This window comes from Mauremys mutica, chromosome 1 (assembly GCF_020497125.1).
Source record: "Mauremys mutica isolate MM-2020 ecotype Southern chromosome 1, ASM2049712v1, whole genome shotgun sequence".
Taxonomy (NCBI): domain Eukaryota; kingdom Metazoa; phylum Chordata; order Testudines; family Geoemydidae; genus Mauremys; species Mauremys mutica.
Window position 1 is genome coordinate 286230408 of NC_059072.1, and position 27862 is coordinate 286258269.

General features: G+C 43.8%; 1 protein-coding gene and 1 pseudogene across 3 annotated transcripts in view; both read left to right on the forward strand.

Moving 5' to 3' along the window:
- The window catches only part of KLF12 (Kruppel like factor 12), a 422474-nt gene that overhangs the window by 341076 nt on the left and 53536 nt on the right, over window positions 1–27862 (forward strand). For 2 of the 3 annotated variants that reach the window (XM_045011495.1, XM_045011488.1), the window contains exon 8: window positions 17178–26341. The exons of the other annotated variant lie outside the window; for it this stretch is intronic. In XM_045011495.1, coding sequence (XP_044867430.1) covers window positions 17178–17359 — 182 coding nt within the window. In that variant the 3' untranslated portion in view covers window positions 17360–26341. Of the gene's footprint in view, window positions 1–17177; window positions 26342–27862 lie in introns of those variants that run through there. 3 annotated transcript variants of the gene reach the window in all.
- LOC123367330 lies at window positions 10689–11098 on the forward strand (annotated as a pseudogene).

Consider the following 27862-nt stretch of genomic DNA (forward strand, 5'->3'; position numbering starts at 1 on the left):
CTTGCTGGAGGCTTTTCCAGTGGGGAAGTAGGAAAGTCCATCACCAATAGAAGTGCTGAAGAAGCCCAAGACTTGCATAGTACTCAGGAGGAAGTGGATACAAGGATGCTTCTGAATGCTGTATGTGCAGCCTGGCTTTTGGGTCTTTTGGTGTCAAAGAAACCATAGTAATTAGGTCACCTGATAAGATATTGTGATCCTTGCTGTTCACTACTTTCCAAAAATGGAACACATTGGTAACATGTGGATTGAAACAGGCACCATTACCAGCACAACTGACAAGGGTCACTTTATATCTATGTGTGCAATTTGTGATGTACTCGCTCATGACTTCTGCAACACACTTCCTGCTGTACACACATTAACAGGATGTGACTGTATCATCCCTTTTTGATATTGGAAGGAGGGGGAGGGAATGTGTGTTTAATGTTATCAAAGCAACAGGAGCTTACCCGGTCAGAGATCTTGCCAGATTGGGAGAGAGTGATGGACAAACTGCAATTTCTGCAGCAAGGAAGTTGGTAGCCATGCTGTATGACAAGAGTGAGAAAGAAAAGGAGACCTACAGAGGCCGGAATTGCTTGCGTCTCAGTCTAGCCATCAAAAGGGACAAGTGACTGGCCAAACTCCCCCCATGTGAGGACAGTTGAAGAACATGTCAAAAGAGCATCATGACAAGCAAAGATTTGAATGCCTTTGCACATAGGTATCACCATTACATTATGGATGGCAAAATGTGGATGATGAACTACTTCCTGTGTTCCTTAAGGGCCCTTAACTTCTACAAGATCATATTTGTGCCTATACAGTAGGTGTCACAACACAATAAACTGTGTCTGTAGTTGGAACAATCTTCCCTGCACGCAGTGTGCATCCAAGGCAATGAAGACTGCGGTAACTCTCGACAGAGATCATAATGATGAACAAGATGATGATAATGTTGACTAGAAATGTCACTGGTGCTGTTACATTTCAATAATATCTGTACACATTTATTATTAGAGTTTGTTGTGATGCATGGCGGTCACAAAGAAATTCAATTTCATGTTTTGAAATAACACATAGGGTCATTAAAATAACAAATGAATGCAAATTTTTCAAAGTAGTCATTTTAATGTGTTAATAGTGTCATTGTTTATCCCCGTTTTTAAGGTAATGGCACCACTTGACAGCTCCACATTGTCCCTTATTTTAAAGTAGATATAATAAGCTTTCAAATGATGTATGATTTGCATGGGTGTAGAGAGAATACATTTAGTCATTCAAATTGGTGGTGTCTGCCACTGGCCTATTTAATGGGACTGTGAACAACTTGGGACAGTGCCCATCTCATTCTTCTGTGTTTGTACAGCACCTAACACAGTGGGGTCCTGGTCCATGACTAGAGTTCCTAGGTGCTACCACAACATATATAATAAGTATTGCAGGTTAACATCTTGAAAAGACTTGCCTGGCAGGGATCGGATCCAGCAAATACTATTGGGAGTATTGCAAGATCAAGCCCTTGTACATTTTACAAGATTGCATTTATTGCCAGGCAGAAGTACCACTTCCATTCTCTGAACACCTTGAATTCTCTAGAAAAGTGTATCTCCTTCTGAAGAACTTTTGAAATCTTTATAACTTTATTTTTACCTTTGATTTAATTATTATCGTCATTCACATTAGTGTTTACTATGTGTTAAGCAACAGCAATGTGATTGGCACTGTGCGGTAGGTAAAAGATAAAGAATCCCTGTCCCAAAGAGTTAAGTCTGTCTATCTTAGGGTACGTCTACACTACAAGACTATTTCGAATCTACTTAACTCGAATTTGTGGAATCGACCTTATGAAGTCGAATTTGTGTATCCACACTAAGTACACTAATTCGACTGTCTGAGTCCACAGTAACGGGGCCAGCGTCGACTTTGGAAGCGGTGCACTGTGGGAAGCTATCCCACAGTTCCCGCAGTCCCCGCTGCCCATTGGAATGCTGGGTAGAGCCCCCAATGCCTGCTGGGGGAAAAAAAGTGTCGAGGGTGGTTTTGGGTAACTGTCATCATTGAACCGTCAATCACGCCCTCCCTCCCTGAAAGCGCCGGCGAGAAATCTGTTCGCGCCCTTCTCTGGTCGGTTACAGCGCGGACGCCACAGCACTGCGAGCATGGAGCCCGCTGCGATCATCGCTGCACTTATGGCCGTTGTCAACTCCTCGCACCTTATCGTCCACCTCTTCCACAGTCAGCTGCTGAGAAATCGGGCGAGGAGGCTCCGGCCGCGCAGTGAGGACAGGAAGTCACAGAGTGGCGCAGACCTCTCACAAAGAAAGGTACGCCACGCAGTGGAGATCATGGTGGCAATGGGTCAAGTTCATGGTGTGGAACGGCGATTCTGGGCCCGGGAAACAAGCACGGACTGGTGGGACCGCATAGTGCTGCAGGTCTGGGATGAATCACAGTGGCTGCGAAACTTCAGGATGCGTAAGGGCACTTTCCTTGAACTCTGTGACTTGCTGTCCCCTGCCCTGAAGCGCCAGGACACCCGGATGCGAGCAGCCCTGACTGTGCAGAAGCGAGTGGCCATAGCCCTCTGGAAACTTGCAACGCCAGACAGCTACCGGTCAGTAGCGAACCACTTTGGCGTGGGCAAATCTACCGTAGGGCTTGCTGTGATTCAAGTAGCCCACGCAATCATTGAGCAACTGCTCTCAAAGGTAGTGACTCTAGGAAACGTCCAGGTCGTCAGAGATGGCTTCGGCGCGATGGGATTCCCAAACTGCGGTGGGGCTATAGATGGGACTCACATCCCTATCCTGGGACCAGCCCACCAGGCCAGCCAGTACATTAACCGAAAGGGCTACTTTTCTATGGTGCTGCAAGCACTGGTGGACCATAGGGGACGTTTTACCAACATCTACGTCGGGTGGCCGGGCAAGGTTCATGACGCGCGTGTGTTCAGGAACTCTGGTCTGTTTAAACGCCTCCAGGCAGGTAGTTTCTTCCCGGACCACAAAATAACGGTTGGGGATGTGCAGATGCCTACAGTGATCCTCGGGGATCCAGCCTACCCGCTAATGCCCTGGCTCATGAAGCCCTATACAGGCGCCTTGGACAGTGAGAAGGAGCTCTTCAACTACCGGCTGAGCAAGTGCAGAATGGTGGTGGAGTGTGCTTTCGGACGTCTCAAGGGGAGATGGCGGAGCTTACTCACTCGCTCGGACCTCAGCGAAAAAAATATCCCCGTTGTTATTGCTGCTTGCTGTGTGCTCCACAATCTCTGTGAGAGCAAGGGGGAGACCTTTATGGCGGGATGGGAGGTTGAGGCAAATCGCCTGGCTGCTGATTACGCTCAGCCAGACAGCCGTGCCAATAGAAGATCCCAGCGGGAAGCGCTCTGCATCCGGGAGGCTTTGAAAGCTAGGTTCCTCGGAGAGCAGGGTAACCTATGACTGTCCACTTGATTTACAGAGAAGCTGAACCTGAGCCTGTTTCAGTGACTGTTGACTTCGATCTGCGGTTACATACCCCGTTCTCCAGGTTCCCCCCCTTCCAACACACGTTTTAAAATAAATTTAATGGAACACTGATTATTAACAAAGTTTTCTTTAATTATGAATTCCTGTTCAAGGGTTGAAACATGGACGCAGACTGTGGTGGGTACGGTGTGCACTGATGTACAGACCGCTTCTACACTAGAGGAATGACAGGCTCCTGCTCCTACAGCGGTCTCTGGGTGGAGGACGGTTACAGGTGGGTGTGCAGGAAGGGGTGGGTTTGCAGGAAGGGGTGAGGGGTGCCGTCTTTGGGGCGGAGTTTGGATGCAAGCTCTGGGCTGGGGGTTGGGGCGTAGGAAGGGGTGAGGGGTGTGTGGGAAGGGTGAGTATGTGTCCGTGGATGAGGGCTCTTGCTGGGGCTCAGGGCATCGGAGAGGCTCGTGGCTAGGGTGGAAGGGCATGGTAAGGGCAGCCTGCCTTGCCATTTGTGGATGGCAGGCGCTAGGACCCTGGGGCAGCATACACCTCACAGACTGACCCGGGGCAGTATACACCTCACAGACTGACCCTGGTGCCTAGTGACTGCAGTCTGTGTGTGTCCTGCTGTTGATCCTGCCCCCAAGTCTGTACCCTGGTAATGGAGGCTATCCTATGCAATTAAAAAACCCCTCCCCCCCTTCACACAAAGTCTTCTGACAAGGAAAATGTGACGGAAACAGTGAATAACAACAAACTACTCTTAATACTCAACTACACAGTGGGGGGATGAAACTTGGATTTGGGACTGGGTGATCCAGGAAGGGAAGCACTTCTCAAAATTTATGGCATGAGAGCTGTTTGGTACATGAGCGCTCTGCTGGGGTGGACTGACAGTTTTCACGGCCCCTAGCGCCCCTCCTTCTTGTGATTTTGGGTGAGGGGGGGACAGGACTTTGTGGCGGGGGAGGGCGGTTGCAGATACAGTTCAGGGGGGCTCTCTGCTCCTGCCTGCGGTCCTGCAGAACATCTACAAGGCGCCGGAGCATGTCCGTTTGCTCCCTCATTAGCCCAAGCAGCGTTTGAGTCACCTGCTGGTCTTCCTGCCGCCACCTGTCCTCCCGTTCGCTGTGTGAGCGCTGGTGCTGACATAGGGTCTCCCTCCACTGTCTCTGCTCGGCCGCCTCGGCTCTGGAGCAGGCCATCAGTTCCAAGAACATGTCGTCCCTAGTCTTTTTCTTTCGCCGCCTAATCTGCGCCAGCCTCTGTGAGGGGGATGCCGGGGCAGTTCGTGAAAGAGCTGCAGCTGTGTGATGGGAAAAAGGAAGTGATTTCCTTGAAAAGATACATGTTTGCGAACACTGAACACAGTCTACTCAGTTTCTGTGAACAAGACCATACAGGGCACCTAGTCTCACGAGCTCTCAGGACAAGTTCGAGATTTCGGAATACGCTTTCATTGGCTGCGGTCTTGCACAGGAGATCGGACAAGCGGGGCGGTACAGCTGAATCTGTGTAGCAGCCAGGCCTGGTAAGCACTACACTATAGGCTGCTTAACAGTTAATGGATAGCTGTGCCCTCCCGCTGAAGGCAATTTGGAAAGCATAAAGTGTGACCCTGTTCCAGCCCCTCGCGGCTGTGCCCGGGAAAGATCACTGTATGCTTTTCCTCTGCGGCCTCCAACACGTGGCTGTTAAACGAAGGTCATTGCTATGCAAAGTAAAAGTCAAGCATTCACAATAGTAACAGTACACTAATTGCCCTAATTAGATGCAGCAGTCGCCGAACGAGATTACCCTGAGGCGGGTCACTCGGAGAGAGAGAGAGAGGATGCTGCGAGAATCCCTGCACAGACCAGGACCGTATGCTGCCATGCTGGTCGAGGCAATGATTCCGCTGTACGTTAGGATGGCCTGGCGCGGAAGAGTGTGCTTCCACGGAGCACCAAATAAGGCACCTCTCCCCAGGAACCTCCTGCGGAGACTTTTCGAGCTCCTCTACGAGAGCTTCGTGGAAGTGTCCCAAGAGGATTTCTGTTCCATCCCTATATGTGTGGACCTTCTTTTTATATAGTTTTATATGGAAAAGTTTTTATATAGTTTTTATATAGTTTTTATTCCTGTTTTTTTAAAAATAAATGTTTCCATGTTTATAGCACTTACCGACTGATCCTTCCCCTGATTCTGAGTCCAGGTTAACGGCCGGGGAGGGTTGGTAGGGGATCTCTGTGAGGGTGATGAAGAGATCCTGGCTGTCGGGGAAAGCGGTATTGTAAGCGCTGTCGCCTGCGTCGTCCTCCACAAACCCTTCCTCATCTTCCCCATCGGCGAACATCGCCGAGAAACTGCCCGTCAACACTATGCCATCCTCAGAGTCCACGGTCACTGGTGGGGCAGTGGTGGCAGACCCACCTAGAATGGCATGCAGTGCCTCGTAGAAGCGGCATGTCTGGGGCTGGGCTCCGGAGCGTCCGTTTGCCGCTCTGACTTTTTGGTAGCCGTGTCTCAGGTCCTTGATTTTCACGCGGCACTGCGTTGTATCCCGGCTGTATCCTCTGAGTGCCATGGCTTTGGAGACCTTCTCGTAGGTCTTTGCATTCCGTTTGTTGGAGCGCAGCTCCGAAAGCACAGACTCATCGCCCCACACAGCGATCAGATCCAGGACTTCCCGGTCTGTCCATGCTGGGGACCTCTTTCTATTCTGGGATTGCATGGACTCCTCTGCTGGAGAGCTCTGCATCGTTGCAGGTGCTGCTGAGCTCGCCCCGATGTCCAACCAGGACATCAGATTCAAAGTGCCCAGACAGGAAAAGGAATTCAAATTTTCCCGGGTCGTTTCCTGTGTGGCTGGTCAGAGAATCCAAGCTTGGACTGCTGTCCAGAGCGTCAACAGAGTGGTGCACTGTGGGATAGCTCCCGGAGCTACTAAGTTCGATTTGCATCCACACATAGCCTAATTCGAGATAGCCATGTCGAATTTAGCGCTACTCCCCTTGTCGGGGTGGAGTACCGAATTCGAACTAAAGAGCCCTCTAGGTCGAATTAAACGGCTTCCTGGTGTGGACGGTTGAGCGGTTAATTCGAATTAACGCTGCTAAATTCGATTTAAAGTCCTAGTGTAGACCAGGCCTTAGAGTATTATATAGGTCCTGTCAACAGAGTGAGTCACAAACCCGAAGAGTCAAAGTAAAGCAGTGATGGTGCAGGGTTTTAGCTTTGGTTTTATGGTGGAGGGGACACAGTGGATATGATCACAAGCAAGAGCCATGCTAATGGCTAGGGCAGAGTAGTGCTGGTGAGAGCAAGAGCATGGGTGGCAGGTTTGTAGAAATGTTGGTGGTGCCCAGAACCTGCCCAAACTCCACGCCCCCAAAAAAACTTCATCCCCCACCTGCCCAAGGCTCTGGGAGGGAGTTTGGGTGGGGGAGGAAGTCTGGGGTGCAGGTGCTGGGAGGGAGTTTGGGGATGGGAGGGGTGTGGCGGAAGGGGTGCAGGCACTGGGAGGGAGTTTGGGGGTGGGGGGATTGGGGTGGGGCTGGGGATGAGAGGTTTGGGGTGTGGGAGGAGGCTCAGGGCTATAGCAGAGGGTTGGGGTGTGTGGTGGGGCTGGGGATGAGGGGTTCATGATGCAGGAGGGGGCTCAGGGTTGGGGCAGACGGTTAGGGTGCTGGGGGAGGGCTCTGGCTGGGGCTGGAGATGAGGGGTTTGTGGTGTTGGAGGGGGCTGAGGGCTGGGGCAGAGGGTTGGGGTGTGGGGGGGATGAGGGCTCTGGCTGGGACTGGGGATGGGAGGTTTGGGGTGTGGGAGGGGCTGAGGGTTGGGGCAGACGGTTAGGGTGCAGGGGGAGGGCTCTGGCTGGGGCTGGAGATGAGGGGTTTGTGGTGTTGGAGGGGGCTGAGGGCTGGGGCAGAGGGTTGGAGTGTGGGGGGGATGAGGGCTCTGGCTGGGACTAGGGATGGGAAGTTTGGGGTGTGGGAGGGGCTCAGGGCTAGGGTAGAGGGTTGAGGGTGCAGTGGGGGTAAAAGCTCTGACTAGGGGTGTGGGCTCTGGGGTGGGGCAGGGCTGGGGATGAGTTTGGGGTGTAGGCAGGCTGCTCCAGGAGAGGGGCCAGAAAGGACTCCCCCCAGTCCTTTCCCTGCTGGCAGCAGCAAGCTCTGAGGGAGAAGCTCCCCCTTTCCCGCCCCCCCAGCAGCACACTCACCCCCACCACTGTCACTGCATGTGCTCCTAGGGCCCTTCTCAGGTCCAGAAATCTCCCTCGGCTCCCCCATGGTGGGTGCCGTGGGGTGCTGCGTGCGCCTCCTCCCCTGCTGTTGCCCTTGACTGTAGCCTCACTGGGGGTGGGAGATGGGGCTGCCTCCTTGCCCAGCATGGGGCAGGAGTGGTGACTGCGGGTGGGGGGGGCTGTGATGGTGGAGGGTCCCGCCGGAAAAGGGAAGGGTCTGAGGTGGAAGGGCAGGCTCAGAGTCAGTCTGCCCTGGCAGTGAGTTGGGAGGGGGGCACTAGGACCCTGCGGCAGCAGTTGCTGCAGGGAGGCAGCATGGAGCTGCATGGAAGAGGCAGGGACATTCTGCTCCCTCGGGGGCCAGCAACGGGGGGCCAGGGGAGGCACGGGGGTGGCAGGTGGGGCCAGGGGGGAGACCCGGCCCCAAACATTGATGGAGCTGGGCCCTGGGCTCTGAATATTGCTGATGCCCGGGCACCACGTGGGTATATAACTCGCCTCCCATGACAAGAGCTATATGTAGAGGGAACATGTAAAGATAAGGAAACATAAAAGTAGTTGACTTTTAATTGAATTATCAGTGACTGAGAATATAAATTATCAGTGACAGAATATAAATAATAGCATTAAGAATTGTCAAAAGCATCATGAAATTCCCTCTGTTCTATTGGATGTAAATTTTATTCTTTTTTTAAATTGGAGAAACTGTTTTATCCCAATTTGCACATGGAGAAACTGATTCCCTTCCCCAAGGTCACACGTTGGGTTAGTGTTAGAACGAGGAATAGAACCCCAAATACTAAGTTGTATGCCTCAACCGATTACGCTAGATTATGCTCCGCCTCAGTTCTTATAATTTAGTTTCCCAAACTTGCTTAGCTGATATAAAACTCGACCCTGGTCCAAGAGAGATGCTGTTGTTATGCTGTCTGGAGTGGCTCACAACCGTGAGTGCCTACCTCAGGGCAGACTGTCAGAAACAGGGCAGACACCCCAAACTGGTGGTGTGTTCTGTAATTAGATTTCACCAAGCCAGTAACAAATGTGAACTCCCAAATCACTATAACCGTCCTACCATGAAGTCATAGACAGTCCCCTTAGACTCTACAGTCTATCTTAACACCAGGACAAACCGGACTTCATGATAAATGGTTATTTATTCTAAAATCACACAATGGTGAAGTTGCTTCCAGTCACAGGATACCAGACACTTACCCCAGATCAACTGGTACCCTAGATTTTACACTAAACAAATTTAAAATGCCTGTAGCCAATCCTGTAATAAACTATCTAGTTTTATTGACTAGGAAAAAGAAATAAGAGTTATTTACAGATTAAAGCAAGCAAACATATACACACAAATGAGTTATCATATATATCCTAAGGGTGACAGAGTTGTTGTGATCCATCAATTCAAAGTGTCTTTCCGGCTGCAGTTTGGTATCTCTGGCCTTGTCACAGGGCTCAAACAGCCAAAAAGAGAGAGAGAGAAAATTTCCCTGTGTCTTTGTTTTGTTTCCTTCATTCAGCTTCCAAGTCCACAGGACAAGCTTCCTTGCACGTAACATTTCCCAGGTGTGATAGGGCCATTAACCAGTTCTTTGTATTGCAATGTTCCTTGATGGCCTATGTGATTTTGTTAGTCCTTCTGGATTGGAGGAGGACACATTCCTGTGCCTAGGTTCACAAGTTCAGAGCAAACATTTTCAAAGTTATAAAGCAAAACTTACATATTTTCTTATAGCATGGAATACAGACGTTACAAATTAGATTAATGCATGGAGCAACTTGCAAGCATTTCATAGAGTCTAGACATTAAATACATTCTTATAAGGCTAATACCTATTTTGAGCAAAACTAATGTAAGGTGAACTGGTCTGGGTCTCCAGCTATGAGTTTGTTAGTTCTTAGCTAATGCCTGCAGTCTTGGCAAGAGCTGGCATCAGGCCTGCCAGCGTCACAGCTATATTTGCATATCTTACTAGTACCAAGACATAAAAGTCAAATTCAGTAACTTCACCAAAGACATATAGTAAGTCAAGAGCTCAGACCAAGTACATAGATTCTAAAGTTGTCTTCTAAAACATTTCCTTAAAATGTATTAAATCTTAGTGCTGCAATGATATTCTGGGTTTTGTAGAGTGAGTGAGTAAGATCTTTAAGTCTAATTCTGCCATTCACTCTTTCTGGGGCTTTGAGAAAGTCACTTAAGCTCTCTGTCTCACTTTCATTATCTGCAAAATAAAGATAATAATACTGACCTCCCAAGACTGTGGTGAAGCCTGATTATTGTAAAGCAATAATCATTTTTTAAAATAGGTTTATAAAGCACTTAGAAGAGGGAAAATGCTTTAAGTGCTGTTGTTTTTCATTAAAAATTCTAAACTATTTGACACTACTGTTTAAAATTAATTTGAATAAAACTTAAAATGACATCATTTTTTTGCCTTTATACTGCTTCTACAATCTGTTGTCTTCCTCTGGGAGTGCCTAAGGCTGTTAATTATACAATGGCCATTTTATTGTAAAGAGATTCTTGAACTGTTCAAACATTTTGCATTTGTTGGGTTCACTCCCAAACGTAGTCATCTGTTGTCGCCGTCAGTTTGTAACTCCCAACCCAACTGCTGTGTCAGTGTGGTGTCGTGGGACTGTACTCTCCCTTTCGGAATTAATTTGATGGTGATATAGGCACTGCTGCCAGATGACACAGGTACTCCACACTGGGCATTTTGTTACGAGTGTATTGTAGCAATAACTTCCTAAACAGTGAGAAGTAATTGTAAGGCTTTTCCATGGATTTTCAATTTGGCCCTGATTCTGCAAACATTTACACGCATGTGTAACTTTATTCACATGAGTAAGCCAGGGGAAATAATCCTGCGCTCGGCACCTTCCCGCCATTTCCAAGAGAAATCTCCCTGCTGTCGTATGTTTGATGCTGTTCTCAGCTGAGGTCTGTGGGCTTGCAGACAGCGCAGGCTGATAAACACAGAAGAGCAGATTGAGAATTCAAAGAACTCTTTTCACTATTTGACACAAATGGCAATGGTGTTATAACAGCAAAGGAATTGGTGGCAGTGATGTGGTCATTTGGTCAAAACCCAACAGAAGCTGAGTTACGGGATATGATCCTTGAAGTAGGTGCCCTGATGGCGATGGCACAATTGATGTTCCAGAATTTCTGACCATGAAGGCAAGACAAATGAAGGATTCAGCACATGAAGAAGATACTAGAGAAGCGTTCTGTGTGTTTGATAAGGATGTCAGTGATTATATTACCACTGCAAAACTTCATCATGTGATGACAAATTTTGGAGAGAAGCTAGCAGATGAAGTTGATGAGATAATTAAGGAAGCAGATATAGATGATGATGGTCAAGTAAATGGTGAACAACTTGTACAAATGATGACAGCAAAGTGAATACATCATACAGAAGGTGTTAACTTTTGTACAAAATTGTTTAATTGCCTTTTCTTGACTGCTCCTTCCCCTGAGGCCTTGCTCCCGCATCACCTCTTCCCCCCCAAGACCCTGCTCCCCGCTTGCTCCACTCTGCCCCCCCCATCACTTGCTCTTATGGCCAGTAAAGGGGCGGGACATGGCCCCCTGGCTTCACCTGTTCCGGCCCCCTGGACTCTATTCCTCCATGTCTTTTTCTCCCTTTACATTACTGTCATTGTTCTGATAAATTTTTGGAAAATTGATCAAATATCAAGTGTTGCACATGTCCGACTCTGGATATTTCAGCCCTTCTGCGCATCTAAAGTTAGATGGAGTTGGTCAAATGAGGGAACATCTGGGTTATACCAGTTAAAGTAGCTTTCGTTAGGAAAGTTTGCATACTCTTGAAATATGGTGTCTAAACTGTGTGTGGACTATTGACAGTCAACAATATGAAACTTCAAATCTGCGCTATTATAAGATAATGTATTATCCAGGTACTTGTACACTATTTGTTTTTTTTTGTTTTGTTTTGTCTTTTTTGGGGGGTGTTTGTTTTGTTTTGTTTTGTTGTACTATTGGTCCTGTATTAGAAAACATTTTCTCCTATTGTAACTATGCTTTTCAAACTTTATTGGGCCATTTATTTTCTAAAGACTCTGCTTATGGAACAGTTTGCCTCAAATCCTTTTGAAGTTGTATTTTTTTTAATTAATTACAGTTACTCACCCTTTACTCCAACAGCACTGCTCCCATCAGCAATGTTACACATACGCATGTTTGTATGACTGAGTTCCAGGTTTGTCTGTTTGGCTTTTTTAACTTGCTAGGGGCTAGACCCGAAGGCCCTTACTCTGTTTTTACTCAGGGAATACTCCCACTGATAGCATAAATATTTCAGGAGATGGCTCTAGATTAGTGGGACTGGGCGAGTGCAGATTCTGCCACTACTTCTGTGATAAATTGGTAGTAGACCTACTTCCGTTGCATCATTCTACACAACCGATTATGCTGTCTGGGAAAATTTAGGCCTCAGTTAAATCTGTGCAACTCGACTCAAGCCAGTTAGGTTATGTGGGTATAAGAGGGTAGAATTTGGCCCCCTGTTTTAAAACTCTTCTCTTTCAAATCAGACTTGATTTTCAGGTGTTTTGATCATTTATTTTTTTCTTATCAAAATCAGAATTTTATCATTTGACTATTTCACAAATCGTAAAAGTTAGAGGTGGAAAAAACCTACATGATGCAGCCCATCTCACTCCCAGTGCATTTTCTTCCCTACAGCATATTTTCTAGTGCATGCAGTCTAATTTTTAAAATGTACATTATCATCAGTCTTTCAAAATTATGAATACTGTTTTAAGAAGGGTCCACAGAAAAATGGTGAAAAGGACTAGAAGCATGGGAAGATTTCCGTGCAACAAGAGATTGAAAAGATTGGGACTGCTTAGTGTAGGAGCCCATGGAGCTTTGGGCTGCGTCTTCAGCTCCTCACGGCACTCTGGGCTGGGGCTTCAGCCCTCCTACCATCTCCATAGCTAGGACTTCAGGCCCCCTGCCACCCATGGAGCTCTGGGCTTGGGGCTTAGGTCTCCTCCCCACCAACACCACCACCTTTGGAGCTCCGGGCTGGAGCTTCAGCCCCCTCGCAGCTGATGCCTCCCTCCCCACCCAAAAGTATGCGATTAACGTGCTAAAAAAATTAACATGTTCATTTTGTTTTCAGTTAATCACAGGCATTAATTGCAATCAATGGACAGCCCTGATAGATAGATAGATAGATAGATAGATAGATAGATAGATAGATAGATAGATAGATAGATAGATAGATAGATATAAAAATTCATATGGATAATTAGAACAGTCACAATTAAAATACATAAAACCTCTTTTTACAGGACATAAGCCACTAACTGCCTGAGGGTAGAAAGAAATTTCCCCAAAGGCAGGTTATTCCATAATTGTCTACAGGGGAATTGAAGCATTTGACAGCAATCCCTGTTCCTGGCAAAAGCTTCAGTAGAAGAACACATCAGTATTGCAGGGGAGAGTCCATATGGCAAAGAGCTCTCTTTTGGTGCATGGCCCTCTCCCCTGTTCACAGAATTGCATGAAATAACTATTTTAGGGTATCTGAGTGTCTGGATGGGGAGAGAGAGGGAGCACTTTCTTTAGGTGATTGATCTTATGGAAGTGGTCAGGCTAGATGGGAGGGAGGTGATTGTTTAGGGATTCCGGGGGCTGGGTAGGATAGGATATAGGTTGGGAAAGGGTAAAAGCTAGCTTTTACTAATTGATTAGGCCTTGTGGCACTTATTCAATACAATGACATTCTTAACGTGAAGTCAGTGGGACTTAAGCATGTGCTTAACGTTAAGTATGTTCTGAAGTGCTTTGCTCTGAGAGTAAGATGGGTGGGGAGAGATAAATCATTTAATAACAATAATTAAGGTACTTGGGAGGGTAGCATCTGGACTAGGACAAGGGATTTTTGGAGAGATGTTAAAAATATTTGGGTTATTAATAGAAAGTAGAAATGACTAGTTCCATTTTGGATTTGAGTCATACCTGCAACTTATTAAACATAATTAACCTTGCCAAACAATAGCAGGGTTATTTTGGACAAGAAAATGAATGCCTAATTCATTTAAACCATAAATTGTACGATAGTAGTCATGCTGCAGAACTCCACCAGTCACTTCTCTAGGACTAAAAGTGCACTCTCATTGAGGTGCCTTACTTTAGCTCATATTTTCTTACCCATCAGATTTCAGCACAAAAACCAGGAAGCCCTAAGGTGGAGCAGGAGATTAGAGGGCAGGTCATCCCAGCCCAATATGGGAAAAATTTTGCAGCTTCATTGCTTTTTTTAAACTCCATTGATTCACAGGGTTGGATCAACATACCCTCTGTGTCTGAGGTTTCTTCCTCCTTTTCCTATCTTCTCTTTTTTCTTCCATTCCTACCCAAAGTTAGTCAAAGAGGAATGGGATGATTCCAGGCTCATTCCCAGTACCAGTTTTTCCAGGGCTGAACAGGCAGGACTTAATGGGAAGGGAGACTGGCTGCTGAAGCTGAAGTACTCCAGCTCAGTGCCACAGAGCCACCTCCTTCTACATCTTCCACATACTTCTTACCTGCAGGACTGTCATCTTAGGGAATGGCCCAGTGGGAGTGGTTCACTACTTATCTCTGGTATGTCTCATTCCTAGTTGAGGGCAGAAGCCAGTTCCCCTGGCCTTCCTCCTTCTTCCAAGTCAAGGGGCATTGGGGCCCTTTTGTGGGAGGGAGGCTGTGATGGGGGAAGGCCCTGAGTCTTACAGAGCTCTCGGAGCTTCAGGTAATCTGGATATGATTCAGATAAGCACCCATGTACCTTAATGTACTGCACTTAGACTAACTGCATCCCCACTTTGCCTTGGAAGCCTCTGTTACCAGAGGAACCAAAAAGATCTGTTTAAGTTAGTCTGAATGAAAAGAGATTTACAATGTGTTGAGAATGGGGGCACAGCGATGGTGTGACGCATGCTGTAGTTAGAAATCATTCATATGACGTGAGGAGACCATTAGTATAGATCTGCCAGGTCACATGGAATATTGTACATTTGTACAGCATTCCACACCAACTGTTTGTGGCAAGGGTATGTAAGAGAATTCCATGGCAAATCTGAGTACGTTTTGTAGCACTTTGTCATTGGCAAGAACACATAACCAGCCATCTGCCAGTTAGCTCATGCTCATACACCTCATGTTAGCTGCAGAATTTCCAGAGCCAGATGCCATGCACATCCAGAACACAATAAATCTTATTCAGCATTTTGCATGCAATGGAGGATCACAGAATTAGATTGACAAAGTTCCTATCCTCATTATTGCTTCCAGATATGTATTGTAATCAATTCAAAACACAGAATACTGGATTGTCTTTGCAGTAATACAGGGCCGCCCAGAGGGGGGGGGCAAAAGGGGCAATTTGCCCTGGGCCCCGGGCTCCGCAGGGGCCCCCAAGAGAAGAGCGGAGGCTCCCGCCTCCGCCCCTCTCCTGGAGCCTCAGCGCATCAAGCGCCGAGTCTCCGGCCGAGCCCCTGAGCCCCGCCCCGATCCGAGCCGCGTGGTCAGGGGGCGGGGCTGGGAGCTCCAACGGGGCCTGAGCCCCGCCCCGCTCAGAGCGGCGTGGGGAGGGGGCGGGGCAGCTGCCTCCGCTCGGCGTGGAGCTCACAGCCCCGCCCCCTCACCACGCGGCTCTGAGCGGGACGGAGTTCAGGCCCCGCCGGAGACGCGCTTGGGTAAGAGGCGGGGGGGGAGGAAGCGGGACCCGCCGCCGCAGCGCAGCCCGGTCTTCAGCGGCGGGGGGCCCCTTCCGTTCCGGGACCCGCCGCCGAAGTGCCCCGAAGACCCGCGGCGGGGACCCCCCCCGCCACCGAATTACTGCCGAAGACCAGGCTGCGCTTCGGCGGCGGGTCCCGCTTCGGCGGTAATTCGGCGGCGGGGGGCTCCCGCTGCGGGTCTTCGGGGCACTTCGGCGGCGGGTCCCGGAACGGAAGGGCCCCCCGCCACCGAAGACCCCGGGCCCCCGGAATCCTCTGGGCGGCCCTGCAGTTTTCGTTTTATTTCACCATCAGACATCAGAAGCAGTGCAAATTGTAGGGTATTAGATGGCATATAGGTACAGTATATCCCAGATGATTTGCAATAGGTATAACTCTTATTAGCTCAAATGTTGTTACTGCTATACCTATATATATGTGCAGCATATGAATTGTTTATAAAGTCACACGCTGCCATTTCATCTGGAGGTTTCAGGTCTTATCCCTCTAAAACATGGCAACAATTTTGTGAACTGGGAAATGAGTGAGATTTTTTCTTTGAAATTATAATGTGCTCAACAAGTGTTTGTTGACTTTTGGAGAGACACCTGCAGGGAAGTGCTGTAGGGGGCCAAGGTAAGCGTTCTCTCACTGTTTTATGTAATTGAAGTAGTATTTTGCTACTCATTTTGCTCAGGGTTCCAGGGAGCCTAAATATGAACCAGAACAAGAGTATAAATAAGCTAGGGCAGATGGTTTCTAATAAAGAAATCATTGAGGTAGAGATGCTTTTTTCCTCATAACACTGCTTGTGGCTAGCTGATTTAGCAACTGCAACCACAGTATACCTGATGAATTTCTACATTCTAATTCAATTTGCCAGTGGAGTTCCTTAAAGCACATATTTATGTGAACAAAAACACCTCAAGCTGGTTTTCTTTATCAGTTTTTGATGCACACTAGACTGCTGAATATGGGAGATACCCAAGAGCAGTTAACATGTCACCACAGAATGCTGGGGTGGTGAAGAAATTACATAAATGTGTGGCTTATAAGAGGAATAGAAATGGGTTTGCATAACAACATTATTATTTTGTAAATGATAAAATAGGGATGTTTTGAATTATTCTGCTGGTGTTGTATTGACTTATATAGAACCTGTATTATGCAGTGCACTTCACTTTTTTAAGTACAACATTTTCCAGAGCATTCAGAATTTGCCTAGCTCTGATCCCATTGAATTCACCCTAACTTAACAAGAACAAGGAGAGAGCCTCACTGATTGCTCTTTTTCTGTTTATTTTGAGAAATATATTTTATTTTTATAGACTTTTTACAATGTGCTAGTAAATATTCTGTTGTGTGGTTTGTAAAAACGATGGAGCCTTTCTAGTAAGAGACTTCCCTTTGGCATTCTGCCTTTGCATGAAAACTGAAGAGAGTCTGCCATTTTGAGAGCAGGTGTGGACTGGGGAAGTGCAAGCTAAAAGGATTCACAAAGCTCTGTCCTCAGATTGCTGTTGCCTTAATCCGGTTGATTCTCTTAGTCATGTGACTCCTGTAGGTCTGAAGAAATCTGGGCCAAAATATTTTGTCTTATTCTGCAAATTCAGAAAGTACAAATTTTGAAAATTTTCCTTAAACTGCCCAGAGGCAGTGGGAGTGGGATGCATGCAGAAGGGCTTGGAGTGACTGCGATCAACTGAATAGAAAATCACTGCCTGTTTCTTTCTCTCTCTTGTCTATCCTAGGAGAAAAACCATACAAATGTACCTGGGAAGGGTGCACCTGGAAGTTTGCTCGCTCAGATGAACTGACAAGGCACTATCGTAAGCACACGGGAGTGAAGCCATTCAAGTGTGCAGACTGTGATCGCAGCTTTTCCCGTTCAGATCACTTGGCACTGCACCGCCGTAGGCACATGCTGGTGTGAGAAACGCTACTTGTCAAGCAGAGTATAAGAGCTGGATCTCTTAACTACGTGCATTCAGCAGGGCTGAATCCTCTTCTACAGTGTTAACACAAAGGGCATTCCATAATGTCCATAACAAAAAAGCAGGAAAAGAAGTGCCACTCTTCTCCTTTCCATCTGAAGTTAAAGCCCCCGAGCATGGCAACCCCCCAAAATGTCATCATGTTCACCTGGGAGATAGCAATTTAAATGCTACAAAAATGGGCATTATTTTCCATGCTGTGTCCTTCAACAACATTTATGGCCTGTACATTTTCTCAGCTGTTGGACATTTTATTCTTGAGAATTATTGCTATTTTGATTATCAGATAACAACACAAACCAATGACAAAAACAAGACCTCTAGACCTTTAGTATTCCATTGTCTCCCCCTTTTTTTGATTACCGTCTTATCATTATATAAAATATACCTGATCTGTGCTACAAACAAGCTGCATGAAAGTCAGTGAGAAGATTTTGCTGGAGAGGTTCCACTGTCTGAAGTGTAGGGGCACTTAAGCAAACTTTTGCAATAATGATGGTGGCGTTTTACTGTTTCACCACAGTTTGTCATTATGACCTAAAGGACACCAAACATGTAACCTTTTCTTTTTCTTAGATTTTTTTTTGTTGAAGTCTGTAAAACAAAATGGGGTAGCAGCATTTCAGCTGAAGTGCAGTATAAGCATCTGTGCTCTGCTGTGGATTTTAGAACAGTTCGTATAGAAAGACCCCATCTACAAGCTACTGCCCTGTTTTCAAAGTGCAATTTTTTGTCACCCAGGCATCCTCCCCATCTACATACATGTATTTGATTACAAGGAAACAGTTAAACAAATCTTATATCCACTTGCACCAAGATTAGTGGCGTGGCCATCCATAAAATGGAATTGAATGTACCACTTCTAGTGAGGAAAAACAGAAAAGAAACAGCTGCATCTCAAACAGGTGAAAGCAATAATGAATGAAATGGCTTTCAAGACAAAAACATAATGAGGACTTGCCAAACCCAATCTTTGTACCAACTAAGGTGGCTGTAAAGAAATAGCATATTGGATTTTTTGTGTTATGTTGACAGCTTACGCTATTCTTTTTGATGTTCTTTGGCCTGCTAGGTACCACAGTTAAATATTTTCATTCCCATCTAATGTAATAGTTATTTTGTGGCTGGAAAGGTGAGATAGGTGAGAGGGTTGGGAAACCCCCACTGTTAATGGGTTAATAGAGTAGAAGAGATGTTCTCTGAAAGAGATGATCCAGAGGGTTCTAGTTTCCTCACTTGGAAGTACAGGATAAGGAGACATTAGTCAACCCAGTATGCTATAAATAACCCTTCACATGGGATCCAGAGGTTGCCACTGCAGGCATCTTCCACTCAAACCTCCTTAGTTTACATGAATGCAAATTGTTTATCATTCCCATGCAGCCCTATAATTGTGAACCAATTTGTATTAATTAAATTGTATGGTTAAAGAGAGGAGAAACTCTTAGCAAGCAATTGTTCTTTAAAACAGAACAGGTTTTTTTTCTCTTTCGTGAGGATCTGTTATTCAGCTCAAAGTGACAAAGAGCCTTGGTGAAATGTTGTGTTTGTTGAGATGTTTATAGTTTAGAGATAAAAAGTAAACACATAACATCTTCTGCAGTACACTTAATTATGAACACTTGGTTCCAGGAACTGCACAAATGAAATTCATGATGCCGCTTGATGCTATGATGTTTGACCAGTCTGAATTAACTTCTGATTCCTGAAATAACAATTATTATGTTACAGGACTTCTTAAATCAAAACAGTCTTTAAGAAAAATTCAACCAACAACTGAGGAAGGCATAACTAAACACTAAGACAAGTGCAAATAATTGAAGAATAACGTTAAAGGGACACTACTGTATAAAGATTGGCAGGCCCAAAGTTTGATCATCCCTAAATACATTGGTAAATGTTCTCCTGATACTGAACAATTGATCAGCTCTCCCAAATAAGGGCATCAAGAGGGTTCAGCTCCAGCTCCCCAACTAAGAGAGCAGCACCAAAAAAAAAGTCTTTGTTGTCACTGCATGAGCTTGCCTCTTCCACTTCTCGTTTCCTGTCCTATTCTCATGATCAGGTAGGTCATCCAAATCCAAAAGAAACATTTCAATATCTAGCCTTCTCGTAACCAGCACTGGAGACCCCACTGGAGAGTGAAAGGAACAGTGTAATGGGATGTGACTGAAACAAACCAAGAGCACACTATAGGTGGGTGGGTTGTCATGGGGTCTCCTGACTATGCAGCTGAGATTTTACTACTAGTGTTGCATCCCTCATATAAAGGATTGATTGATCAGTGTATGTGAGATATGATTAGCATTGTCTGTAGGTTACATTTCGGACCCACCTGTATTAACTTCAATGTCCTTTTAAACGTACCATTCCTTCTAAAAACATAGAAAAAGGGTTCAAGCACATGTCAATGTATGAGATTTTCTTTAATGCGCAATCAGCAATTACTCAAGTAGCAGTAATTGAACATAAAGAACCAGAATTTACTTTTGGCTGATCTTTACTGGTGCACAACAAATTCCCTTCAGCAAATCATGTGGTGTCTCTTCTTTTTATTTTTTATTTATTTATTTTATTTTATTTTTGGAGCTAGTTCATCTTTAGAAAACAAAGTTTATTGGCCAGAAGGAGATTGATAAGCCTGTTAGCGTAGTTTTCAGGAACAGCAGTAAGGGATGTCATCATTTCTCTCATCTGGTTGCCTATTCATTTACATATTAAAAACACTGCAGCGGATCTGGTTGTACTCTGGATTAGATCAATGTGCAATGGGTAAAGCCATTAAAATCACTGGAGTTACACCGTCTAGCACAAGGGACAGCAGAAACAGGTCCAGAGGCAAAAGCATCAAATACTGGAGTTTTCAGACAATCCCTCTTGACGCATTCTCCAGTTAGGAAGATTAAGATAAAATATCTGTGTGTGAAAGAGCTTTCATGTTGCTATTCTATCCAGATAACCTCTCCAATCAGCTATGTCTGCCTTTGGGGTTTGTAGGCATCCACTGAAATTAATGGTGAGCTTCATGTGTATATTTGAGCGCACAGAATTTGGCCCAATATGTTCATTGAGACCATTTTTAATGCTTCTGTTCTTGGTCTGAAATGATTTAAGAGAAGTTATCTTTGAAGAGAGATCTGAACTTCATCTGACTCCAATGGTGTTCTCAGACCAAGGGTTTTGGTTCAGAACTACCTCTATCTTTTGCATTCATGCAAAGTCTGATATTCCCTATTATAATTTTCTCTAAAATGCCAAATTCTGTTGCAGATTTGCAACTGGAATGGCTTACAACATAAACAGCATGCAGGAATATCTGGTGTCATCTTTACACAACACACTAGATCTGTACATATGCAATTGTAAAACACAAATGTGAACCATCCCATTCTTGCAATAAGAGCAAATTTTTATCCTCCTCAGTGTGAATAAATGGTAGACAGGAAGTACACTGTATGCATTACAGCTTGCATGTGCACCTATGCTACAAAGTGCTACGCTCCAGGTGATTTTAAAAGGCTGTTTTTGGTCTGGACAGTAAAGCCCAGTCATCAATAGTATCTGAAAACATATTGAACAAGTGTTCTCTTTGATACAGGATTTTTTAAACTTTAAATTTTCATTACTCTTTTTAAACACCCAAACGATCCAGCACTTTGAAATCAGCTCATAGCAATGGCAGTTTATAAAGGAGATGAAGATGCAGTATTCCTTATTCTCCACTTTCTTATACTTGGCACCATTAAAAGTAAAATAGGTTTAAACTAAGGTGCATGTGAAATTGTTAGCTGAAATAATGTATAATGAAATTAACAGTGTTAAAAATGCCATCAGCAATATCGGTATTTGGGGTAAATTCACTATGCAGACAATGGACAAATGGCTGAGCAACACCCCAGAAATAATAATGGAATAATAACAACCACACATCTCCTTTTCCATTAACTGCATAGAAAAAGTACCCCAGGTTGTCATTGATAAATGAATCTTCTGATAATAAATGTTCTTTAATAGAAAAATTATCTTTCTGCTTTATAGAGGGTAGATGCCTCAACGTGGAAATGAGTTTACCGCCATTAAAATCTTTTTTTTAAAGAGGTCAGTGAGGTAAAGTGTGTCTTATACAGCATACAAAAATAGAGACCATTCGACATGTCCTCCCTTCCCCAATACACACACACATCCACACCTGCATACAAACACTCACATGTTCACATACCTCATTACATACGTAATCAGAAACAAAGATTTAACCATGATTTCAAAACCAGATGAAGAATTGGAAATATTTAGTACTGTAAAAGAAAATACCTTCACCTTATTAAGAAACCAGCTTGTATTACTGTATTATGCCTTTGCCTGTGTTTTATAACTGAAGATGTACATAAAGAAATTTCAAAACTGCTATATTTTCACGGTTTCATTACAGAGTAACAGTAACTGTGCAATGTATGCTAGCAAGTCATGCCCATTGGTACTTTTAAATATGTTATATCCTAACCAATTTCAGTAGGAATTCAGTTTTTAGTATGAAACCTAACTATAAGGATACTGCATCTTTAAAAAATAGAATGAAGGTATTTTACTGTACTTGTAACAGTTTAAATATTCTGTAATATATGTGATAGTCGAAAAGTATTTTCAAACTTTACAATTTTACACAGGTTGTAAATAGTTTAAATGAAGTATGTTTAAAACAAAACTTTTAGTTTTCCATCACAAAAAATAAAATTAAAACCTGCTCAGATATGCCTTGTAAAACTTACACACAGTTAAAATATAGGAACTAAATTGTTACACTTTGTCAGAGCATGTTCAGTCTGTGCAAAAATGGAGTGGCCATTTGTCTTGGTTTATTGCCAATGGTGTTAGATGCAATGAAGCCATTTTGAGTCCTTGGAAGCTGAAAAAGTCAAAACTCAGAATGCCTTAGTCTGAACAAGGTAAAAAACAAACGAAAAACAAGAACAACTGCACTAGTGCTTTTTTTCTAGTCACTAAAATGCACAAAAGATACAGTAGCATCAGACTCTCGTTTAATTTATTTGTTGTGTTTATCTTCCCCTACTAAAATGCAGTTTGAATGAAAGATTGCATATCTAAAACAGATGGTCAACTCTTTGCTGATTCCAAGGAATTTAGTCTTTTAGGTACAGTTGCATGTCAAGATGAAGTGCTACAGGAAGATTGTGACATTTCTAGTGTACATATGTTTGTAACAAGGACCACCCAAAGTCCATTTACAGACATGAAACAGAAACTGAAAGTGCCTGTTCATGAACATTAGAACTGATGGGATGTTCTTATACTTTTACACAGCAATAACTAGGATCCTGTTATCAATAAAACAAAAATTAAATTACACTTGGACTATATCGCTGCAACACAGAAACAAACACAAAGTGCCATTTGTTTTTTCATTTATTAAGATGATGTGCTAGATCTTCTTTCTCTGGTCTGGTCTTTTCAAAAATCTGCAGGAAGGAAATGGATTGTAATTTACAGGTGAATCAGACACACACCAGGTCTAAATTATAGGTGGAGGTCATTGCCCTGCACTGTTTCAGGTGTCCCTCCCAATTTATGGCCAATTTGCTTGAGAATCATCCAGGCATCCACGGTATTCCCAAATGAAATAATCCAGAAAACAGCAATAAAACCAGTGTAACGCTAGCAACTATTTCTAGAAGAATAATGCAATGCATTGTTTTTCAATGGAAATTCCTTTGAAAATCCTCTCCGTTGGCTTTGAACTCTTGAAACTTAGATTTCACACATTACTTCTCTCCTTTTTTGATCTCTTGTGTAATACCCCTTTTATGAAAAATTTAAAATCACCAGGGAACTAGCTGAAATACTTTAACAGTCAGCAAAGAATGGATCACTCCCTTTTTTTCATTTTGTGATAAGCGGATGGGAGCCTGGAGCATATTTAAATAACATTTGCAGATATTTTTTAAATGATCTAGAGAGAGTTTTCTATGTTAAATGATCTTACTAATCAACTGTCCTTGACAATTACATTAATAAATTAATTGATTTTATTATAGAAAATTGCCAGCCATGACAACCAGGGCTTTTTCACACTGTCTCTCTTTTTACATATAATCTTAAATGTTTCTGACAGAAAGTTGATTAATTGATGTACTAATGGATTTTTAAAATATCTCAGTGGTGTCATTTCTTAGGCTTTTTCTGCTTCTTAAAATGAACCTACTGAAGATCAGAATTTAAACTGAAGAACATTACCTTCTGTTCTTAAACAATACAATGCAGATCATGTTTTTAAAATAGCTTCTCAATTTGTAATTGCAGTTTTGCACATACTACATTTTGTGTATGCAAAAATCCACATTTGTGCGTGCTATTTGAATCGTATAACATCTGTTTTATTTGCACAAACTGAGGCAGGATTCTGTGTATACAAAAATAGTTGTGAAGAGAAAAACAGCAGGTGCAAATTTAGATACAACTTTTGAAAATGTGGGCCTATGTGTGCAAAAACTACTGCAGACAGTGTGTGTCAGTTAAACACGTTTCATTACCACTAGTTTAGTAACCAATTATTTTTAATCATATCAGCCATCAGTGGATATAATCGCACCAGGACATGCAAATATTTATTCTGTGTCATCCTGAATTTAATGTCCAGACATTAAGCACATAAAAGAATTCAGTGCACACTGGGGGATGGTAGTAGGGCATCATAGAATATGTCAACAGAAGGCTGAAGGGCAAAAATGGCTCCTGTTTTGTTTTTTTCTGTGTGTGTGTGTGTGTGTGTGTGTATTTTCTGATGGAACACTGCTAGAAACAGGCCCCCATAGAAATCTCCTTTAGGGGGACTGGTTTACTGCAGCAGTATATGTCAGTTGGCCATTCATAAGAAAGGCAGTATAGTCTTCATGATGCAAAAATGTGCAATTCTTCTTGCTTCATTCTGCAATACACACACACACACAGATACATGCTTTTAGTTGCATTGATTGCCAGCATATCTCTGTAGTAGTTGTTGATTTCATTGATGATGGACTATGAAATAAACTGTATTAGCCTTGTCATATCATAGAATATTATGGACACACTCTTGCTCCTCAGCACAGGCAAAAATTCAGTGGGAATTCTGGTTCCTATAAGAATACAAGATTGAGCTCTTAGTGATAGGGATTCTCTAGGGCACTGTTGTGTGAATTCATGATCTTCAATGTTTTCCAGAGTTTAGTCTGTCAAAAAAAATTCAGCAAGCTGAAATACTAGTGACTGTAAAAATGCTTGATCTTTGTGTATTGTTGGACACATTGATTTGCTTCATGAGATATATTTTTGTATGTTGCTAACCCTACCTTTAAAATGCATTTGCAAACATATACAGTGTTCAGCATGGTATCACACTGAGATGTGATGTGATTGTTATGGACTATATTGAGATTAAGACCTGAGCCATGCAGTTTGGAACCAGATTTAGGTACCAACATTCTCTAAATCCATTCCCATCAGATTTTGTGTTGGGCTTATCAAAGAGACAGTTCTGAGACACAGTTTTTGGATTGAGGCTGAACTTGTCCAAAATTCAGACTAGGTTGTATCTTGGGTTCTGATTCAAGCCCATTTCTAATTGACATATATATACTTCTAAAGACAACTTCTTTCTCTCCCAATAGTTCTGTAAGTATAAATGTGTTTAGTGTAAGCTCTCCAACAAACACCCACACAACACATTCTCTTTACCTGTTGTCTGTTCCTGAAAAATTATATCTTCCATTTGCATGCACAAGAGAACATAAACAGTTATAAATTCAGACATCAGATCTTTTAACATACCCCACCACCACTCTCTTCCCCCCTCTCCCCCACACACACACTTGCTCAAAGTGACTGAAGAGTTGAGATACTATCTACATGTGAGGTCAAAAATAATATTAACTTAAAGTGTTCTGTCAGCTGTGTTTGTGAAGAAACAAAAGAATAATAAAAAATATCATTCTTGGCCAACCCAAACATAGATGAAGCAAATTCCACCATGATATTAGGTGTAACATTGAGGCCAGGGTTGAATTTGGCCCCATATTTTTCCCTTCAGCTAGGTCATTATTTTTGTAAGTGCCAGTAATTGTTCGTATGAACCTCTTGTGTAAAAATACAAAAACATCCCTTAATTTACGAAACGGATTCAGGACTGAAGCTTCACAGCAGTGGAATAATATGTACAGCATCTTGATTCTCTTTCCTAGAATATGATGTGAAAGGGTCACTAGTCCATAACCCGACAGAGATAAGTGTGTCAATAGAAAGTCCTGAACTGAGAAGAATTAAAACTACCAGTGCTAGCAAGCAGATGTATTAATTCCTTAAATCTTTCTTTTGCTTTCTTTTCAAAGGGTTTTAACTGCAAAACATTTCTTTTAAAAAAAATCATCTAAAGATCTAATTTCCCAATAGTTTCCTCTGCATTTATATACTATGTAGTGTTTAGGCAACACCTATGTTATAAGTTTATTAATATTAAGTAAGTGTTGTTCTTGTATTTATGTATAGTGTATGTACTGTAAATATACTCAGAGCTTTTTTCCTCTTACTGTAAAATGGTGATTTTTGCCCTATGATAATGTAAAGGGAGTCCCCTCATGAAATTCTGTCAGAGGATGACTATTCCAGTCTATTCTCAAAGATTTAAATGAAGAAGTGTTATTGTTTCTAATGGTGTCTCAGACATATTCTGTTGGTGCATTGCTTTTCTGTATTCAACTTTCCTATGAATTGAGCTGTGAACTGAAATAGAGTTTAAACCTTTAAATGTATGCATTTGTATAATTATCTGAATGGAGGCATGAAGGTTCAATAAAGCATTTTGTATAGAACAAACCCCCTAATTATTACTGTGGGTGACTCAGATCTTCTGAAATGCAGTTATTAACTTTTTAAATTAAACCTTTGTTACAAAAATCTTTTCTGTAAACATATAGTGATTTTTAATAGATTTGTTAAGAAATGGATTTTATTTGCTTTTCTAAAAGCTACCATACAAAGTATAGATATTTTTACATCTATGTAACATGCGGGGGCAAATCAGAGTAGTACTCAATTATATAAATGGGAAAGTCTTAGGATGATAAAAAAAATTTGCTTAAATATGATTATTTAAGGCCAAATTATTCACACATTTCCAGTAATGCTCTAAAAACTAGTTGAATACTTTTCTTTAAAAAGGTTAGTGTAATATCTTCTATCTGTGTACTGGGTTACCACTACTGTATGGTATCTGAGTGCCTACTAAGTATTTAAAAATGCAAATATGTCACACACTCACTCTCCCTCCCCGCCTTACTCTTCCCCCCCCCCCGCAAGTCTGTAGGGGAAATAGCTTAATTAATTTATAGTTTCTTTGAATAAGGGTGCGTGTGTGACAGGTATCTATGTGTATGGATGCATTTTGTGGGGGTGGGGTGTGCACACATATGAGATGGGGAGAGAGAGAATCAATTATTGAAGGAAAGCTGTGGTAAGTCAACAGGGCCGGTGCAACCATTTAGGCAACCTAGGCGGTCGCCTAGGGCACTGGCATTTCGGGGGTGCCATTTTCTTCAGCAGCGACCGCGGCGGCCGGATCTTCAGCCGCCCTGGTCGCCACCGGCATTTAGGCGGAGGGAGCTGGGGCAGGGGAGCACAGGGAGGGCCGCCTGCAGCAAGTAAGGGGCGGGGTGCAGCACGCAGGGCAACTCCCCGCCCCAGCTCACCCCTGCCCTGCCTCCTCCCCGAGCACACCGTGGCTGCTTCACTTCTCCCACCTCCCAGGCTTGCGGCGCCAATCAGCGTAGGCGCCGCAAGCCTGGGAGGCGGGAGAAGTGAAGCGGCCACAGCATGCTTGGGGTGCTTGTGCACGGAGCAGGGGTGAGCTGGGGCGGGGGGGAGGGGTGCCTCAGAGCGGAGAGTTGGGAGCTGCCACAAGGGGGGTGCCTCAGGGTGGGGGTGCAGGGGGGAGGGTGCAAGGTGGAAGTTTCGCCTAGGGCGTGAAACATCCTTCCACCGGCCCTGTAAGTCAAAAAACAAAAGTAGTTTTTGTATTTGGTTTAGAAATTGGTGGGTTTCAGCATGATTCCATAGTCCAGGACTAGGCCCTGTGAAAGTTCTGTCTCCTGGACTCATGAGCCTCTCTCTCTAGTGGCTGACTTTTCCATGGTTCCAACGGAACATTGGGAGATCATGATCGCAAGGGACAGGCAAGCTCTACAGCAATTAGGACCAGTCCCAAGGATGGTTGTGAATACAGGACAGAGACTTGAACTGGACGCTGTATTCTTTGGTGAAATTTGTTCCTAAATCTGAACATTTCCCTTTCCTTCACATTTCCATTTGTTCACTTTTAACTGCTATAATTATTTTTCTAATTGAAACCAGAGCTTTAAATGATTAAGGCACAGAAACAAATAAACAATATGCTTTAG